Consider the following 20812-nt stretch of genomic DNA (forward strand, 5'->3'; position numbering starts at 1 on the left):
AGCAAGGTATCGTGTGTTTATTATATTGCAGAAGGTAATAGGAGCGTCTCAAACGCTCAAGCAGCTTTAGCATTAACCAGGTTAAGCAGCGTTACATCGCTACAGTATTTCAGTACAAGGTTTACAGTATAAGAGTATCCTTTCTGTGTGTTACATTCAAGGTTTACTGATTGTCATCCCGTGAGCGTCTGCGCCGCTCGTGTTCTCCTCGTGGACTCGAGCGTCCGCTACGCTGGTAGCGTAGCATCACGGTAGTCGGCCACCTATAGCGTGCTCGACACCACGCATTAAGCTGTGAGCGAGCGTATCGCATGTGCGTCTCGATCACGGCTGAGCGTATGGTACGCTAAGTGCGTACCCTTACGGTACCCCACACGCCAATTGCGTACTGAGTCTCTTACCCATTTATAGTGAATGTTATAAGATAAATAGATAGCCTTATCATTCTGTACCTCCGTTATCCAGTATCACCCCAGGAACGGAAGCCTCCGTGTTGGTTCCAGGTGGGATTTTGGTAGGTTCAGAATCCACCCATGATCCTGAAGTAGTCGGGATGAGAGGGCAATGCTGTCCAACAACCTTTCCATGGATGGTGCTTTTATCAGCAGGTCGTCCAGGTATGGAATTATGTTCACTCCCTGATTGCGGAGAATAAACAATCTCTGCCATTACCTTGGTGAATACCCTCGGTGCCGTGGAGAGGCCAAATGGCAGGGTCTGAAACTGGTAGTGACAGTCCTGTAGTGCAAACCTTAGATAAGCCTGATGAGGTGGCTAAATCGGAATATGAAGGTACGCATCCCTGATGTCCAGAGACACCAGGAATTCCCCCTCCTCCAGACCTGAGATCACCGCTCTCAGAGACTCCATCTTGAACTTGAACATCCTTAAATACGGGTTCAGTGATTTGAGGTTTAGAATGGGCCTTACCGAACCGTCCGGTTTCGGTACCAGAAACAGGTTGGAGTAATGACCCTTGTTTTGTAGTTGAAGTGGAACTGGGGCAATGGCCTGAGTCTGAACCAGTTTTTGAATTGCTGCCTGGGAAAGTCATACTTGCTTCCAGAGAAGCTAGAAGCCTGATTTGAAGAATCTGTGAGGTGGGAGTTCATGAAACTCCAGTCTGTATCCCTGGGTGATAAGATCTATGACCCAGGGATCCTGGCAAGATATTGCCCAAATGTGACTAAAATAACGTAGCCGAGCTCCCACCTGCCTGTCTTCCAGGCAGTGCGGACCACCGTCATGCTGAAGGCTTTGAGGAAGCAGACCCGGAGGTCTGTTCCTGAGAACGTGCAGCTGCTGGTTTTCTGGGTTTACCTCTATTATCTTTGAAGGCTGTAGAAGAACCTTTGGATTTGCCTTATAATTTTGCTGTCCGAAAAGACTGCAGAGTTGTAGCAGAGTAGGTTTTTCTAGCTGGGGGTGCTGCGGAAGAAAGGTACATAGACTTACCCGCCGTAGCCTTAGTTCATCTCCAGAAAGGACCTCACCTGTGAAAGGTAGATTTCCACTCCTTTCTTGGAATCCACATTCGCAGTCCACTGGCGTAGCCACAAGCCCCTGCGTGCCGACACTGCCATGGCAGTGGTGTGTTTGTTGGGCAAATCAATTTCCTTTACAGACTCCACCATAAAGTTAGCAGAGTCTTCGATATGCTGCAGGAGTAAAACTATGTCCCCCCTGGGTAAGGTATCCAATCCTTCAATTAGGTTACCTGACCACTTTGCAATGGCTTTAGTGATCCATGCGCTAGCAATAGTGGGTCGCTGGGCCACCCCAGCAGCAGTGTATAGTGATTTGAGAGTGTTCTCAATCTTGCGGTCAGCTGTGTCCTTTAAGGATGCTACCCCAGGAACAGGTAAGACTATCTTATGTGACAACCTAGATACCGGTGCGTCCACAATCGGCGGGTTTTCCCGTTTCTTTCTATCTTCCAGTGGAAAGGGAAAGGATGTAATTAATCTTTTAGGGATCTGAAATTTTTTGTCAGGATTAGCGCAAGTTTCTTCAAACAGGGCATTCAATTCCTTAGATGCAGGAAAAATAAGATTTTACTCACCGGTAAATCTATTTCTCGTAGTCCGTAGTGGATGCTGGGGACTCCGTAAGGACCATGGGGAATAGACGGGCTCCGCAGGAGACTGGGCACTCTAAAGAAAGATTTAGTACTACCTGGTGTGCACTGGCTCCTCCCTCTATGCCCCTCCTCCGGACCTCAGTTAAGGAAACTGTGCCCGGAAGAGCTGACAGTACAAGGAAAGGATTTTGGAATCCAGGGTAAGACTCATACCAGCCACACCAATCACACCGTATAACTCGTGATAAACTTACCCAGTTAACAGTATGAACAACAAACAAGCATCAGTCAACTGATGCCACATAACATAACCCTTTAGTAAGCAATAACTATATACATGTATTGCAGAAAGTCCGCACTTGGGACGGGCGTCCAGCATCCACTACGGACTACGAGAAATAGATTTACCGGTGAGTAAAATCTTATTTTCTCTAACGTCCTAGTGGATGCTGGGGACTCCGTAAGGACCATGGGGATTATACCAAAGCTCCCAAACGGGCGGGAGAGTGCGGATGACTCTGCAGCACCGAATGGGCAAACTCAAGGTCCTCCTCAGCCAGGGTATCAAACTTGTAGAACTTTGCAAATGTGTTTGAACCCGACCAAGTAGCAGCTCGGCAAAGCTGTAATGCCGAGACCCCTCGGGCAGCCGCCCAAGAAGAGCCCACCTTTCTTGTGGAATAAGCTTTCACTGATTTTGGATGCGGCAATCCAACCGCAGAATGAGCCTGCTGAATCGTGCCACAGATCCAGCGAGCAATAGTTTGCTTTGAAGCAGGAGCACCCAGCTTGTTGGATGCATACAGGACAAACAGCGAGTCAGTCTTCCTGACTCCAGCCGTTCTGGTCACATAAATCTTCAAAGCCCGGACTACGTCAAGCAACTTGGAATCCTCCAAGTCACCAGTAGCCGCAGGCACCACAATAGGTTGGTTCAAATGAAAGGATGACACCACTTTTGGCAGAAATTGCGGACGAGTCCGCAATTCTGCCCTATCCATATGGAAAACCAGATAGGGGCTTTTACATGACAAAGCCGCCAATTCTGACACACGCCTAGCCGAAGCAAAGGCCAACAGCATGACCACTTTCCACGTGAGATACTTTAGCTCCACGGTCTTAAGTGGTTCACACCAGTGGGATTTCAGGAAACTCAACACCACGTTAAGATCCCAAGGTGCCACTGGTGGCACAAAAGGGGGTTGAATATGCAGCACTCCCTTAACAAACGTCTGAACCTCAGGCAGTGAAGCCAGTTCTTTTTGGAAGAAAATGGATAGGGCCGAAATCTGGACCTTTATGGACCCTAATTTCAGGCCCATAGTCACTCCTGACTGTAGGAAGTGCAGGAATCGACCCAGCTGGAATTCCTCTGTAGGGGCCTTCCTGGCCTCACACCAAGTAACATATTTTCGCCATATACGGTGATAATGGTTTGCTGTCACATCCTTCCTAGCCTTTATCAGCGTAGGAATAACTTCATCCGGAATGCCTTTTTCCGCTAGGATCCGGCGTTCAACCGCCATGCCGTTAAAAGCAGCCGCGGTAAGTCTTGGAACAGACAGGACCCTTGTTGTAACAGGTCCTGTCTGAGAAGCAGAGGCCACGGGTCCTCTGTGAGCATTTCTTGCAATTCCGGGTACCAAGTCCTTCTTGGCCAATCCGGAACAATGAGTATTGTTCTCACTCCTCTTTTTCTTACAATTCTCAGCACCTTTGGTATGAGAGGAAGAGGAGGAAACACATAGACCGACTGGAATACCCACGGTGTTACTAGTGCGTCCACAGCTATCGCCTGAGGATCCCTTGACCTGGCGCAATATCTTTTTAGCTTTTTGTTGAGACGGGACGCCATCATGTCCACCTGTGGCAGTTCCCATCGATTTGCAATCTGCGTGAAGACTTCTTGATGAAGTCCCCACTCTCCCGGGTGGAGGTCGTGCCTGCTGAGGAAGTCTGCTTCCCAGTTGTTAACTCCCGGAATGAACACTGCTGGCAGTGCTAGTACGTGATTCTCCGCCCAACGAAGAATCCTGGTGGCTTCTGCCATTGCCACCCTGCTTCTTGTGCCGCCCTGGCGGTTTACATGGGCCACTGCCGTGATGTTGTCTGACTGAATCAGCACTGGTTGGTTTCGAAGCAGAGGCTCCGCTTGACTCAGGGCGTTGTATATGGCCCTTCGTTCCAGGATATTGATGTGCAGACAAGTCTCCTGACTTGACCACAGCCCCTGGAAGTTTCTTCCTTGAGTGACTGCCCCCCATCCTCGGAGGCTTGCATCCGTGGTCACCAGGACCCAAGTCCTGTTTGCCGAACCTGCGGCCCTCGAGGAGGTGAGCACTTTGCAGCCACCACAGAAGAGACACCCTGGCCCTGGGGGACAGGGTGATCAACCGATGCATCTGAAGATGCGATCCGGACCACTTGTCCAACAGATCCCACTGAAAGATCCTCGCATGGAACCTGCCGAAGGGAATGGCTTCGTATGACGCCACCATCTTTCCCAGGACTCGCGTGCAGTGATGCACCGATTCCTGTTTTGGTTTTAGGAGGCCTCTGACCAGAGTCACGAGCTCCTGAGCCTTCTCCTCCGGGAGAAACACCTTTTTCTGGTTTGTGTCCAGAATCATGCCCAGGAAGGGCAGACGCGTCGTAGGAATCAGCTGCGACTTTGGAACATTCAGAATCCAGCCGTGCTGTTGCAACACTTCCTGAGAGAGTGCTACGCTGATCAGCAACCGCTCCCTGGACCTCGCCTTTATGAGGAGATCGTCCAAGTATGGGATAATCGTAACCCCTTGCTTCCGAAGGAGCACCATCATTTCCGTAATCACCTTGGTAAATATTCTCGGTGCCGTGGACAGGCCAAACGGCAACGTCTGGAATTGGTAATGACAGTCCTGTACCACAAACCTGAGGTACTCCTGATGAGGTGGATAAATGGGGACATGCAAGTACGCATCCTTGATGTCCAGAGACACCATAAAATCCCCCTCTTCCAGGCTTGCAATGACCGCTCTGAGCGATTCCATCTTGAACTTGAATCTTTTCAGATAAAAGTTCAGGGATTTTAAATTCAATATGGGTCTGACCGAACCGTCCGGTTTCGGTACCACAAACATTGTGGAATAGTATCCTCTTCATTGTTGAAGGAGGGGAACCTTTACCACCACCTGCTGGAGATATAACTTATGAATTGCCGCTAACACTACTTCCCTTTCTATGGGGGAAGCTGGCAGGGCCGATTTGAGGTAACGGTGAGGGGGCATCACTTCGAATTCCAGCTTGTATCCCTGAGACACAATCTGTATAGCCCAGGGATCCACCTGTGAGCGAACCCACTGATGGCTGAAATTTCGGAGACGCGCCCCCACCGCTCCTGGCTCCTGTGGAGCCCCAGCGTCATGCGGTGGATTTAGTGGAAGCCGGGGAGGACTTCTGTTCCTGGGAACTAGCTGAATGGCGCAGCTTCTTTCCTCTATCCCTGCCTCTGGCCATAAAGGACGCACCTCTGACCTTCTTGCTTCTCTGTTATCGAAAGGACTGCATTTGGTAATACGGTGCTTTCTTAGGCTGTGAGGGAATATATGGCAAAAAGTTTGACTTCCCAGCCGTAGCTGTGGAAACTAGGTCCGAGAGACCATCCCCAAACAATTCCTCACCCTTGTAAGGTAACACCTCCATGTGCTTTTTGGAGTCGGCATCGCCTGTCCATTGCCGAGTCCACAGGACCCTTCTGGCAGAAATTGACATTGCATATATTCTAGAGCCCAGTAGGCAAATGTCCCTCTGGGCATCCCTCATATATAGGACAGCGTCTTTTATATGCCCCAGGGTCAGTAAAATGGTATCCTTGTCTAAGGTATCCATTTCCTCAGACAGATTATCTGTCCATGCTGCTACAGCACTACACATCCAGGACGACGCAATAGCCGGTCTCAGTATAGTACCTGAGTGTGCATAAACAGACTTCAGGATACTTTCCTGCTTCCTATCTGCAGGATCCTTTAGGGCGGCCGTATCCTGTGACGGCAATGCCACCTTTTTAGATAAGCGTGTCAGAGGGGAGGATTCCCAGCGCATCCTGTCCGTTGGCAGGAAAGGGTACGCCATAAGTAACCTTTTGGAAATCAGCTCTTTCTTATCGGGGGAATCCCATGCTTTTTCACATAATTCATTTAACTCATGTGAAGGGGGAAAAGTCACCTCTTGCTTTTTCTCCCCATACATATACACCCTTTTGTCAGGGACAGGGTTTACCTCCGATATGTGCAATACATCCTTCATTGCTATAATCATGTATCGGATGGCTTTAGTCATTTTAGGCTGCAACTTTGCCTCATCGTCATCGACACTGGAGTCAGAATCCGTGTCGACATCTGTGTCAACCAACTGGGATAGTGGGCGCTTTTGAGACCCTGACGGCCTCTGAGCTGCAGAATCAGACACGGGTTGAGACCCTGACTGATTATCCAACCTTTTATGCAAGGAGCTTACGTTATCATTTAACACCTTCCAACACTCCATCCAATCAGGTGTCGGCGGCGACACCACAGTCACTTGCACTTGTTCTGCCTCCACGTAACCGTCCTCGTCAAACATGTCGACACAAACGTACCGACACACCGCACACACACAGGGAATGCTCTAGTTGAGGACAGGACCCCACAAGGCCTTTTGGGGAGACAGAGAGAGAGAGTATGCCAGCACACACCCCAGCGCTATATAACCCAGGGATTACACAGTAACTTAGTGTTTACCCAGTAGCTGCTGTTTATGATAATTTGCGCCTAAATTTATGTGCCCCCCCCTCTCTTTTTACCCTTTTTCTACCTTGATACTGCAGGGGAGAGCCTGGGGAGCTTCCTCTCAGCGGAGCTGTGAAGAGAAAATGGCGCTGGTAGTGCTGAGGAAGAAGGCCCCGCCCCCTCAGCGGCGGGCTTCTGTCCCGGGTCTGTGTAATAAAATGGCGGGGGCTTGTACATATATACAGTGCCCAGCTGTATATATGTGTCTTTTTGCCAAGAGGTATCCTAATTGCTGCCCAGGGCGCCCCCCCCGTGCCCTGCACCCTACAGTGACCGGAGTGTGTGGGTAGTGTGGGCGCAATGGCGCACAGCTGCAGTGCTGTGCGCTACCTCATGTGAAGACAGGAGTCTTCTGCCGCCGATTTCGACGTCTTCTTGCTTCTGCCGGCTTCTGACTTTTGGCTCTGCGAGGGGGACGGCGGCGCGGCTCCGGGAACGGACGACAAGGTCAGGCCCTGTGTTCGATCCCTCTGGAGCTAATGGTGTCCAGTAGCCTAAGAAGCGCAACCTAGCCGCAGTTAGTAGGTTTGCTTCTCTCCCCTCAGTCCCACGTAGCAGAGAGTCTGTTGCCAGCAGAAGCTCTCTGAAAATTAAAAAACCTAACTAAAATACTTTCTTATTAGCAAGCTCAGGAGAGCTCACTAAAAGCAAACAGCTCTGGCCGGGCACAGATTCTAACTGAGGTCTGGAGGAGGGGCATAGAAGGAGGAGCCAGTGCACACCAGGTAGTACTAAATCTTTCTTTAGAGTGCCCAGTCTCCTGCGGAGCCCGTCTATTCCCCATGGTCCTTACGGAGTCCCCAGCATCCACTAGGACGTTAGAGAAAGTAGCTGAGGATTTCTTTTTAACATTAAAATAAGATTCCTCCTCTACCTCCGCCATCTTGTCAGGAATGTGCAGGACATTTCTGACAGCCTCTATCATGGCCTGTATGCTTTGTGATAGGACAGCATCCCCCCCACTCGCATCCACTTCACCCTCCTCTGGATCTGATGTATCGTCATCAGTATCATCCTGCATGAGCTGGGCCAGAGGACGCTTTTGTGGGCAAATGGCGAGAATATGAGACGCTGGTATGGGAACTGAATCTCTATTCATCAGGTCATCCATAGACTGTCTTAAAAAGTGCGTCTCTTTCTCATTATGGGATAATTTAGTAGAAATATTAGATATCATCCCTTTAATGGAAGCTAACCATGGGGGTTCTGCCCCACTAGCCTGAGAATGAACACTATCCTGAGTACAGGGTAGTAAGTCTCCGGGGGATGAAAGACACTCAGCTGTGCAGGAAACACAGTACCTGAACATGGTAATGTGAAGGGACAAACACAGAAGGTGAAAACACAGTTTAACCCACACAGAGTAACCAGAGAGACACACAAATCAGAGACAGCCACACACAGTGCACTTGTAGCAAAATAAATTTAGCTGGGTTGCCACACTAAGTCCCTTAATAGGGCTTCGTATACTAACACATTCCCCCCACTTCTAAGACCCCCTGGAACCGCTGAGAAGACGTGGAGTCTTTGTGGAGGAGCTGCGCTTGCCTGTGAGTCCTGTCAGTGTGAGCTGCAGAGGGAAAATGGCACTGGTGAGCTGCTGGATCCACTCATAGTGAAGCCCCGCCCCCTTAATGGCGCTCGGCTTCCCACTTTTTTATACTGGCCTGAGGTAATTTTTATGTCTTACACAGGGTTAAAACACTTGTTAGGACTGGTAGCCAGTGTGGGTATGCATTGGTGACTCAGCGCACCCCTCACAGTGGGACACACACTGCTGTGTATGTCCTCTGAGCCCCCTTGAGCGCAGCCTGCACTGAGAGCTGTGCTACTACCCTTATGCCGCCATTCCCGCCGGCAACCCACTAACCGGGCACCGGCGCTGTACGCACCACTCTTCTATCTTCTGGCTCTGTTAGGGGTGGCGGCGTGCTGCGGGAGGGTACGCTCGCCATGGGAATGACTCCCTCAGGAGCTCAGTGTCCTGTCAGCGGAGAAACGGGACCATTAACTCTTTAGGAAGTTGGGCCGTTCTCCCCCCTAAGTCCCACAAAGCATGCAGTGTGGTGCCAATCAGACCTGCTGAAAACAACAAACAGAAAATAAATGCAGAAAACTCTTCAGGAGCTTCCCTAAGCGTGACCGGCTCCTCCGAGCACATTTTCTAAACTGAGTCTGGTAGGAGGGGCATAGAGGGAGGAGCCAGTGCACACTATTGATTTCTTAAAGTGCCAAAGGCTCCTAGTGGACCCGCCTATACCCCATGGTACTAATGTGGACCCCAGTATCCTCTAGGACGTAAGAGAAATACATTTTGTGAATACTTTTTATAGCTGCTGTACTGTGTTATGTGAGAGAAAATGTCTCCAACTCCAGACTAAATACACAAGGAAAAGGAGGGATCTTGTTATAGAAGTATACCATTCAAACAATACCTTGTCCTGCAATAAAGTGCAATGATCAATTACTGTATTGCACACAATAATAAAGTTTTCATTGCACTTTTCTTAAATGCTTTTAGCTGTTCCTGACAATATCTAATACTGACTGAGCCAATGCAGATTACACCATGATTCCCCTACACAGCATATAATACGCCTTCTACAACACATGGTTTGTTCTCACAGGCCGCTGATTCCACAAAATTAATGTCTTGCAAGATGTGATGTTTGGGTCAGGTTTAATGTCTCCTCTGCAGTGCTCAGTGCTAGTATTATCCAACAGGGACCACGGTGGCTGGAAAGCAGCCGCCCAATGGATGCAGACACTGAACCCTCACACAACTGTCCTCCATGATTCAAGCAACGTGACAAAAAGAACCCTTCTCCAAACATTACCACCAGCCAAATGAGCACCGGGCATGATCTGATGCAGATAATACTGTAGTGAGCTGGAAAGCAAATGATCCTGTGCAGACCCAGAGAAAGCTTGTTGTATGTGAGTGCAAAAGACATGACACCTGGACAGAGAGAGATATCTTGAGGAATGTCAGCTGTTGATGAGCAGGCTGGTCAGGATGATGGTGGGACCTCCGTATTCTGCTATAGAAGACAAGAAAAGATAGACGGTTACAATAATAGTGACAGCAGCCAACCTGGCCCTGGTTCTCCACTGTCTTAACTTCAATTGTTTCCATGTCTACAGAAGCCTTTACTCTGGATGATTATGGTGGGAATTAGTTCCATGCATGGGAGCTGGTGGTCCTGGACATATACCTTTACAAGTGGGGAACTTGTGCGATCTCTTTAAAATGAAATACTGAGGCGGGACAGAGTTAAATGTGCAATCTGCTCTATCAGGTAAGGAAAGAGGAGGTCATTTCTCCAGAGACCATATCAAAGTTAAAATGGTTTTAGGTTGGATGGAGTAAGAGATACTACAGGTCATAGGACATTATGGGGTTGATGCAATCCTATTGTTGAAATCGCTTTAGCGTCTTTTGCCATAGTACCACCTGTGACTTTGTTAATGCCAGTATTAGCCGTTCCCCAGGTGTAGAAGAGTGTGTCTGAATGTGCAACTACTGGAATGCCAACTTTGAGCATCTTCAGATGCAACCATCGGCTGCACCATCGAAACAGTAACAAACTGAGGTTCAACTGCGTGAACATTGACATTGGGATTGACCTAGTTACACAGGGTGCCAAATGTTAGGGTGCACCTAAAATAGTGAATGAGTAACATTATCACTTGTCTAGTCTTTTTAATGCCCTTATGGCAATACCCACACCATCCTGAAGGAGAAGCAGCCGGCAGTGTAGAGCTTGGCTATGATGTCACAGACAACATACGCCCAGTCTGAGAGCCAGGGGGTGCCCCCAACAGTTGGGGTGGAGTATAAAGCCAGATAATGGGTGCCCCCAAGACTTGCAAAGATCATACACTGGCCAACCACATGGCATCTATATACACATAAACCCAAATGTGATATAACATTAATACAATTCTGTTATCCATGAAATAAGAGACATTCCCATAGACCAGATGTTCCCTAAACTTTCAGTATATCCATGCTTGGCCACAGGTGACTTAATTAGTATCTCAGTCAGTTTGATTTAACCATCTGTGCTGAACCATGGATATCTTTAAAACCTGGACTGTTAGGTACCTTGAGGCCAGAGTTTGGAAACCACAGCCATACCCTTACTCTCAGGAATAAAAGAAGTGTGAAACAAGCAGCAAAAAGTAAAGACAGGAAACATGATGCTAATGAAGGGCAGAGGTAGTAAGGTGCTAGCAAGCAGGACTCAGTGACATTCTCACTCATGTATGTGCATTCCCATGTTATGTCCATTGCACAGGAGCACCTCCCAAACACGGTATCAGGTGTACATCTCGCCATGAGCGCAACTGACAAATAAATCCATTCGCACAAAATTAAATAGGCTGCACTTATTCTGCTGCAAATCTATGTGTCCAAATGTTTCTGTAAATGTAATAAGGACCACTGATAAAACACGTGCCCTGGAAAACAGTGACCTAGCAATGCTACAGTAGAATCATGATTGATTTAATGTCGTCCTTGTGTGTCACATTATAAGAACATCCTCTGCTTGAGCACAGGTGACAGTGGTTGGGGCAGATCTAGTACTTCATAAAGGTGAAGCCGTGAACCCGTGTCTGTTAGAATGAGATAATGGCAGCGGTCTACCCCTTGTACTACTACACAGTTATTTCTCACACTATCACCCCATTCACATCCCCAATGCCAGATCCCACCTGGGAATTGGAAATGGGTCCTTCCCGGGTGGGATCTGGCATTGGACCCTAACAGCAGGCTTCCCAACCCGGCAATATGCCGGTTCGGGTTGCCATAGCGGCAGGGGCGGAGGCATCGCTGGGAGATGAGCTTATCTCCGAACCGTCTCTCCTTATGTAGTGAACGGGTTTCGGGTCGCATCGACCCGGCAACCCGTTCACACTGGAACTGACCCGGTATTCAACCCGGGAATAACCCTTCTTATACCCAGGGCTGACTTATTGGGTCAGGCGACCAGGGAATTCTCCATGGCCCCTTTCACATCGCACAGTGACCCGTGTCGACACGGCAATATAGTGGGTTGATTCCGGGTTATTTATGCAATGTGAAAGGGGTATAAGGAAACTTCAAGCAGAAAAGCATCCAGAATACTTTGCTTATAGCAAAAGGCCATAACTACCCTCCCCCAGAGACACAGGCCGCAATAACATAAGTAGATCATACTGATACCAGGAAGACTGGCTTGATGGACCATAAAACACTGAAAGCTGCCGTTCTGGTCATACATTATTAACGGATCTCTCACTCTCTGCAGCTTTTAAGAAACAGGGAAAAGTCATAAATTATGTGTAATGTGGAAATGTCACCTGATGTCCACTAAGTAACCTTTTATATCAGAATCAGCTTTATTGGCCAGGTGTACTGACGTACACTAGGATTTTTTTGCGGTACAGTGCATCGCCAAGCAGCAGCATGAAGGGGGAATACATAGCATAAGAAGTAGTGATGTGCACCGGACATTTTTCGGGTTTTGGTTTTGGATTCGGTTCCGCGGCCGTGTTTTGGATTCGGACGCGTTTTGGCAAAACTTTACCTGAAATTTTTTTGTCGGATTCGGGTGTGTTTTGTATTCGGGTGTTTTTTTACAAAAAACCCTCAAAAACAGCTTAAATCATAGAATTTGGGGGTCATTTTGATCCCATAGTATTATTAACCTCAATAACCATAATTTCCACTCATTTTCAGTCTATTCTGAACACCTCACAATATTATTTTTAGTCCTAAAATTTGCACCGAGGTCGCTGGATGACTAAGCTAAGCGACCCAAGTGGCCGACACTAACACCTGGCCCATCTAGGAGTGGCACTGCAGTGTCAGACAGGATGGCACTTCAAAAAAATAGTCCCCAAACAGCACATGATGCAAAGAAAAAAAGAGGCGCAATGAGGTAGATGTGTGACTAAGCTAAGCGACCCAAGTGGCCGACACAAACACCTGGCCCATCTAGGAGTGGCACTGCAGTGTCAGGCAGGATCACACTTCAAAAAAATAGTCCCCAAACAGCACATGATGCAAAGAAAAATGAAAGAAAAAAGAGGTGCAAGATGGAATTGTCCTTGGGCCCTCCCACCCACCCTTATGTTGTATAAACAGGACATGCACACTTTAACATCATTTCAGCGACAGGGTCTGCCACACAACTGTGACTGAAATGACTGGTTGGTTTGGGCCCCCACCAAAAAAGAAGCAATCAATCTCTCCTTGCACAAACTGGCTCTACAGAGGCAAGATGTCCACCTCCTCCTCATCGTCCGATTCCTCACCCCTTTCACTGTGTACATCCCCCTCCTCACAGATTATTAATTCGTCCCCACTGGAATCCACCATCTCAGGCCCCTGTGTACTTTCTGGAGGCAATTGCTTGTGAATGTCTCCACGGAGGAATTGATTATAATTCATTTTGATGAACATCATCTTCTCCACATTTTCTGGAAGTAACCTCATACGCCGATTGCTGACAAGGTGAGCGGCTGCACTAAACACTCTTTCGGAGTACACACTGGAGGGTGGGCAACATAGGTAAAATAAAGCCAGTTTCTGCAAGGGCCTCCAAATTGCCTCTTTTTCCTGCCAGTATACGTATGGACTGTCTGACGTGCCTACTTGGATGTGGTCACTCATATAATCCTCCACCATTCTTTCAATGGTGAGAGAATCATATGCAGTGACAGTAGACGACATGTCAGTAATCGTTGGCAGGTCCTTCAGTCCGGACCAGATGTCAGCACTCGCTCCAGACTGCCCTGCATCACCGCCAGCGGGTGGGCTCGGAATTCTTAGCCTTTTCCTCGCACCCCCAGTTGCGGGAGAATGTGAAGGAGGAGCTGTTGACAGGTCACGTTCCGCTTGACTTGACAATTTTCTCACCAGCAGGTCTTTGAACCTCTGCAGACTTGTGTCTGCCGGAAAGAGATCCAACGTAGGTTTTAAATCTAGGATCGAGCACGGTGGCCAAAATGTAGTGCTCTGATTTCAACAGATTGACCACCCGTGAATCCTGGTTAAGCGAATTAAGGGCTCCATCCACAAGTCCCACATGCCTAGCGGAATCGCTCTATTTTAGCTCCTCCTTCAATGTCTCCAGCTTCTTCTGCAAAAGCCTGATGAGGGGAATGACCTTTCTCAGGCTGGAGGTGTCTGAACTGACTTCACGTGTGGCAAGTTCAAAGGGTTGCAGAACCTTGCACAACGTTGAAATCATTCTCCACTGCGCTTGAGTCAGGTGCATTCCCCCTCCTTTGCCTATATCGTAGGCAGATGTATAGGCTTGAATGGCCTTTTGCTGCTCCTCCATCCTCTGAAGCATATAGAGGGTTGAATTCCACCTCGTTACCACCTCTTGCTTCAGATGATGGCAGGGCAGGTTCAGGACTGTTTGCTGGTGCTCCAGTCTTCGGCACGCGGTGGCTGAATGCCGAAAGTGGCCCGCAATTCTTCGGGCCACCGACAGCATCTCTTGCACGCCCCTGTCGTTTTTTTAAATAATTCTGCACCACCAAATTCAATGTATGTGCAAAACATGGGACGTGCTGGAATTTGCCCAGATGTAATACACGCACAATATTGCTGGCGTTGTCCGATGTCACAAATCCCCAGGAGAGTCCATTTGGGGTAAGCCATTCTGCGATGATGTTCCTCAGTTTCCGTAAGAGGTTGTCAGCTGTGTGCCTCTTCTGGAAAGCGGTGATACAAAGTGTAGCCTGCCTAGGAACGAGTTGGCGTTTGCGAGATGCTGCTACTGGTGCCGCCGCTGCTGTTCTTGCTGCGGGAGGCAATACATCTACCCAGTGGGCTGTCACAGTCATATAGTCCTGAGTCTGCCCTGCTCCACTTGTCCACATGTCCGTGGTTAAGTGGACATTGGGTACAACTGCATTTTTTAGGGACACTGGTGACTCTTTTTCTGAGGTCTGTGTACATATTCGGTATCGCCTGCCTAGAGAAATGGAACCTAGATGGTATTTGGTACCGGGGATACAGTACCTCAATCAAGTCTGTAGTTGCCTGTGAATTAACGGTGGATACCGGAAACACGTTTCTCACCGCCAAGGCTGCCAAGGCCTGAGTTATCCGCTTTGCAGCAGGATGACTGCTGTGATATTTCATCTTCCTCGCAAAGGACTGTTGGACAGTCAATTGCTTACTGGAAGTAGTACAAGTGGTCTTCCGACTTCCCCTCTGGGATGACGATCGAATCCCAGCAGCAGTAGGTGTTACACTCAAGGATGCATCGGAGGAATCCCAGGCAGGAGAGGACTAGTCAGACTTGACAGTGACATGGCCTGCAGGACTATTGGCTTTCCTGTGTAAGGAGGAAATTGACACTGAGGGAGTTGGTGGTGTGGTTTGCAGGAGCTTGGTTACAAGAGGAAGGGATTTAGTGGTCAGTGGACTGCTTCCGCTGTCATCCAAAGTTTTTGAACTTGTCACGGACTTATGATGAATGCGCTGCAGGTGACGTATAAGGGAGGATGTTCCGAGGTGGTTAACGTCCTTACCCCTACTTATTACAGCTTGACAAAGGCAACACACGGCTTGACACCTGTTGTCCGCATTTGTGTTGAAATAATTCCACACCGAAGAGGTGATTTTTTTTGTAATTTGACCAGGCATGTCAATGGCCATATTCGTCCCACGGACAACAGGTGTCTCCCCGGGTGCCTGACTTAAACAAACCACCTCACCATCAGAATCCTCCTTGTCAATTTCCTCCTCAGCGCCAGCAACACCCATATCCTCATCCTGGTGTACTTAAACAGTGACATCTTCAATTTGACTATCAGGAACTGGACTGCGGGTGCTCCTTCCAGCACTTGCAGGGGGCGTGCAAATGGTGGAAGGCGCCACCTCTTCCCGTCCAGTGTTGGGAAGGTCAGGCATCGCAGCCGACACAATTGGACTCTCCTTGGGGATTTGTGATTTAGAAGAACGCACAATTGTTTGCTGTGCTTTTGCCAGCTTAAGTCTTTTCATTTTTCTAGCGAGAGGATGAGTGCTTCCATCCTCATGTGAAGCTGAACCACTAGCCATGAACATAGGCCAGGGCCTCAGCCGTTCCTTGCCACTCCGTGTCGTAAATGGCATATTGGCAAGTTTACGCTTCTCCTCAGACGATTTTAATTTTGATTTTTACTGAACTTGTGCGTTTTGGATTTTACATGCTCTCTACTATGACATTGGACATCGGCCTTGGCAGACGACGTTGATGGCATTTCATCGTCTCGGCCATGACTAGTGGCAGCAGCTTCAGCACGAGGTGGAAGTGGATCTTGATCTTTCCCTATTTTACCCTCCACATTTTTGTTCTCCATTTTGTAATGTGTGGAATTATATGCCAGTATCAATAGCAGTGGCCTACTACTATATATACTGCGCACAACTGAAATGCACCACAGGTATGGATGGATAGTATACTTGACGACACAGAGATAGGTAGAGCAGTGGCCTACTGTACCGTACTGCTATATATTATATACTGGTGGTCAGCAAACTGTGCAAAACTGAAATGCACCACAGGTATGGATGGATAGTATACTTGACGACACAGATAGGTAGAGCAGTGGCCTACTGTACCGTACTGCTATATATTATATACTGGTGGTCAGCAAACTGTGCAAAACTGAAATGCACCACAGGTATGGATGGATAGTTACTTGACGACACAGAGGTAGGTAGAGCAGTGGCCTACTGTACCGTACTGCTATATATTATATACTGGTGGTCAGCAAACTGTGCAAAACTGAAATGCACCACAGGTATGGATGGATAGTATACTTGATGACACAGAGGTAGGTAGAGCAGTGGCCTACTGTACCGTACTGCTATATATTATATACTGGTGGTCCGCAAACTGTGCAAAACTGAAATGCACCACAGGTATGGATGGATAGTATACTTGATGACACAGAGGTAGGTAGAGCAGTGGCCTTCTGTACCGTACTCCTATATATTATATACTGGTGGTCAGCAAAATTATGCACTGTACTCCTACTATATACTACAATGCAGCACAGATATGGAGCGTTTTTCAGGCAGAGAACGTATAATACTGGTGGTCACTGGTCAGCAAAACTCTGCACTGTACTCCTCCTATATAATACTGCTGGTCCCCAGTCCCCACAATAAAGCAGTGTGAGCACAGATATATGCAGCACACTGAGCACAGATATGGAGCGTTTTTCAGGCAGAGAACGTATAATACTGGTGGTCACTGGTCAGCAAAACTCTGCACTGTACTCCTCCTATAATACTGCTGGTCCCCAGAATAAAGATATTTGCAGCCCCCTGAAAGTTCTGAAACAAAGTGAGAGGACGCCAGCCACGTCCTCTCACTATCATTTCCAATGCACGAGTGAAAAATGGCGGCGACGCGCGGCTCCTTATATAGAATCCGAATCTCGCGAGAAGCCGACAGCGGGATGATGACGTTCGGGCGCGCTCGGGTTAACCGAGCAATACTGGAGTATCCGAGTATGCCTCGGACCCGTGTAAAATGGGTGAAGTTCGGGGGGGTTCGGATTCCGAGGAACCGAACCCGCTCATCACTAATAAGAAGGGGGAAAAACGTAGCATACATTACATGTACAATAGGCTTGACATATTAGAAATACTATACATGTTAGACTTTTTATATATTGTTCAGCTGGTGGACAGCTAGTGGGAAGAAGCTTTTAATGGATCTGGTCGACTTCGCGGGAATGGACATGTAGCATCTGCCTGATGGAAGCGGTTCAAACAGTTTGTGACCTGGGTGCTGCATATCTGCAACGATTTTCTCTGCTCGCTTCCTGACCCTTGACTTGTATAATTCCTGGACGGGAGGGAGGTCAGCCTCAACAATCTTTTCAGCTGTCCTCACCACCCTTTGTAGCCTCCGTCTGTCAGTTTCATTGTCAGCTCCATACTAGACTGTGATCGAGGAACATAGGGCCTAATTCAGATCTGTTCGCTCGCTAGCGTTTTTTCACTGCGCAGCGATCAGGTAATTACTGCGCATGCGTATTTACCACAATGCGCAGGCGCGTCATACTTGTACAAAGCGGATCGTTGCTGTGCACTGGTTCTAGCGAAGAGTCCATTCGCACAGCCGAACGCAAGGTGACTGACAGAAAGAGAGCGTTTGTGGGTGGCAACTGACCATTTTCGGGGAGTGTTTGGAAAAACGCAGACGTGTCCAGGCTTTTGAAGGCGGGTTTCTGACGTCAATTCCGGCCTCGAATAGGCTGAAGTGATCGCAGCGGCTGAGTAAGGTCAGAGCTACTCAGAAACTGCACAAACTGTTTTTGTACTACTCGGCTGCACATGCGTTCGCACACTTGCAAAGCTAAAATACACTCCCCTCTATAGGCGGCGTCTATCTGTTCGCAGCACTGCAAAAAATAGCTAACGAGCGAACAGATTTGAATTAGGCCCATAGGACGGATTCTACAATCGCTGTGTAGAAGATGACCAGTAGCTTCTGCGGGATGTTGAATTTCCTGAGTTGCCTCACAAAGAACATCCGCTGCTGGGCCTTCTTTATGACAGTGCTTATGTTGGGTCCCCATTTGAGGTCTCGGGAAATTTTTGACCCTATGAATTTGAAGGAGTCGACCCACGAAACCACACTGTCGGCTATTACGAGTGGTTGCATGGCATTGGGTTTCCTTCTGAAGTCCACCACCATCTCAACTGTTTTGAGGGGGATTTAGGTCAAGGTTGTTCCTGCCGCACCACTGCGTTAGCCGTTCCACTTTGCGTCAGTATGCAGCTTCGTCATCGTCCTTAATTAAGCCGATAACGGTGGTGTCGTCTGTGAATTTTATAATTTGTACTGATTTCTCGGCCGAGGTGCAGTCGTTGGTATTTAGAGAGAAGAGCAGGGGGGCGAGGACACATCCTTGAGGGGCCCCCGTGCTGATCGTGCGCCCACTAGACATGAATGACCCTGCTTGCTGTCCGGAAGTCGACGATCCTGAAGCATGTTGCTTCTGGGCCCCCTAAGGAGAGGAGATTGGCTTGCCGGATACTGGGGATGATTGTGTTAAATGCCGAACTGGAGTCGACAAATAGGACCCTCGCATAAGAGCCCGGTTGGTCTGGGTGGTGTAGGATGTAGTGCAGCCCCAAGTTAGCTGTGTCCTCGACACTCCTGTTCGCTTGGTATGCGAACTGCAAGGGGTCTAGGTGGGTGTTAGTCGCTTCTCTCAGGTGGTTCAGCACCAGCCGTTCAAACACTTTCATTGTCACAGATGTTAGTGTGATCGGCCTGTAGTCGTTTAGGTTTTTTGCAGCTGCACTCTTTGGAACTGAGACGATTGTTGAACATTTAAAGCAGGAGGGAACCTTGCACGTCTCCAGTGAGGTGTTGAAGATCTTGGAGAAGATGAGGGCGAACTGAGCAGCAGAGGTCTTTAGGGCAGATCGCGATACTCTGTCTGGGCCTGTGGCTTTCCTAGGTTTGACCCTTCTGAACATTTCTTTTACCTCTTTCTGATCTGCCCGCAGTGCCTGGGAGTGGAGACCGGGATAGGGGAGTGGGTGGTCAGCTTGGCCTGGGATAGGGGTAGGACTGGGACAGGGGGCCTCCTTCTCAAATCTGCAGTAAAAGTTGTTCAGCTCGTCCGCCAGTTCCTGGTGCATGACAGTGGGTTTTCGGGTTTTCTTGTAGCTGGTTATGGCTTGCATACCTCTCCAAAGTGACGTGGGTCATTGGCCAAAAGGTTGTTAGTCAGCTTGATGGAGAATCGTTTTTTAGCCAGCCTGATTTTGCGTGTCAGGGAGTTCCTGGCCTGTTTGTACAGGGCCCTGTCCCTGCTGCTGTATACTTCCTCCTTGGCCCGACAAAGCTTCCTGAGCTAGGAGTTGAACCAAGGCTTGTTTTTATTGAAGGTGCGGACTGTTTTTGCTGGCACACACGTGTCCTCGCAGAAGCTGATGTAAGATGTCACTACATCAGCTAGGTCATCCAGGTCGGTAGCAGAAGTTTCAAAAACCCTCCAATCAGTGCAGTCAAAACAGGCCTGAAGCTTCAGCTTTGCTTCGCTTGTCCAGCGTTTGATGGACCTGATCACAGGCTTTTCCGTCCTCAGCTTCTGGATGTATGTGGGGTGCAGATGGACTATGCAGTGGTCTGAGACCTAGGGCTGCGCGGGGGATGGACCGGTAAGCGGTCTTGATGGAGGTATAGCAGTGGTCCAGGGTTTGCCCCTCCCTGGTATGGCACTTGACTTGCTGCTTGTACTTAGGTAGCTCTTGGCTCAGGTTGGCATTGTTGAAGTATCCCAATACTATAAGCAGTGAGTCGGGATATTGGAGTACTGTATCTGTTATCCTGGTGGCCAGCTGTTGCAGGGCATCGTTTGCGCTTGCTTGGGGGGGATATACACCACCACCAGTACTGTTGAGGCAAACTCCCGGGGGGAGTAGAACGGGTTGCAGTTAATGATGAGCGTCTCCCATTGCAGGCTGCTTGATTTACTTAGAATCTTAACGTTGGAGCACCACCCTTCGTTTATGTAGAAGCAAATGCCACCACCTCTGGTTTTTCCTCGGCAGGGGCTTCCATGCTGCCTTCGCCGTGGGCTGTCTCATCGGAGCCGCCGCCGACCTTTCCAGGAGCTGGGTCTCCAGGTAGCAGGCTGAGGGGCACTCTTCCTCATCTGTGCCCGGCGTGCATACCGCTTCCTTAGGTGCTCGCCAGGGCTCCAGGCTTTAGGGCATCACCGGCGACTCCCTCATGGGTGCGCCCCAAAGAGCCACCGCGGGGGTTCTGGGTGGCCAGCCGCATGTTTCCCGATGGGGCGCCTCTTCTCCTTGGGCTGCTGCAAGGTCGCCGTGCGGCTGCCACCATACTTCGGGCCGCTCCGACTTCACTGCCCGCACACAATACAGTGAGAGCAGCGA

General features: G+C 49.0%; 1 protein-coding gene across 6 annotated transcripts in view; it reads right to left on the minus strand.

Annotated features, from left to right (window-relative positions):
• Window positions 1-7673: 7673 nt before the first annotated feature.
• CCDC9 (coiled-coil domain containing 9) overlaps window positions 7674-20812 on the minus strand; it is a 172852-nt gene continuing 159713 nt past the window's right edge. For 5 of the 6 annotated variants that reach the window (XM_063937635.1, XM_063937639.1, XM_063937636.1 and 2 more), the window contains one exon: window positions 7674-9929. In XM_063937635.1, coding sequence (XP_063793705.1) covers window positions 9900-9929 — 30 coding nt within the window. In that variant the 3' untranslated portion in view covers window positions 7674-9899. The remainder of the gene's footprint in view (window positions 9930-20812) is intronic. The other variant, XM_063937637.1, reaches the window with a different exon arrangement.

This window comes from Pseudophryne corroboree, chromosome 8, assembly GCF_028390025.1.
Source record: "Pseudophryne corroboree isolate aPseCor3 chromosome 8, aPseCor3.hap2, whole genome shotgun sequence".
NCBI lineage: Eukaryota > Metazoa > Chordata > Amphibia > Anura > Myobatrachidae > Pseudophryne > Pseudophryne corroboree.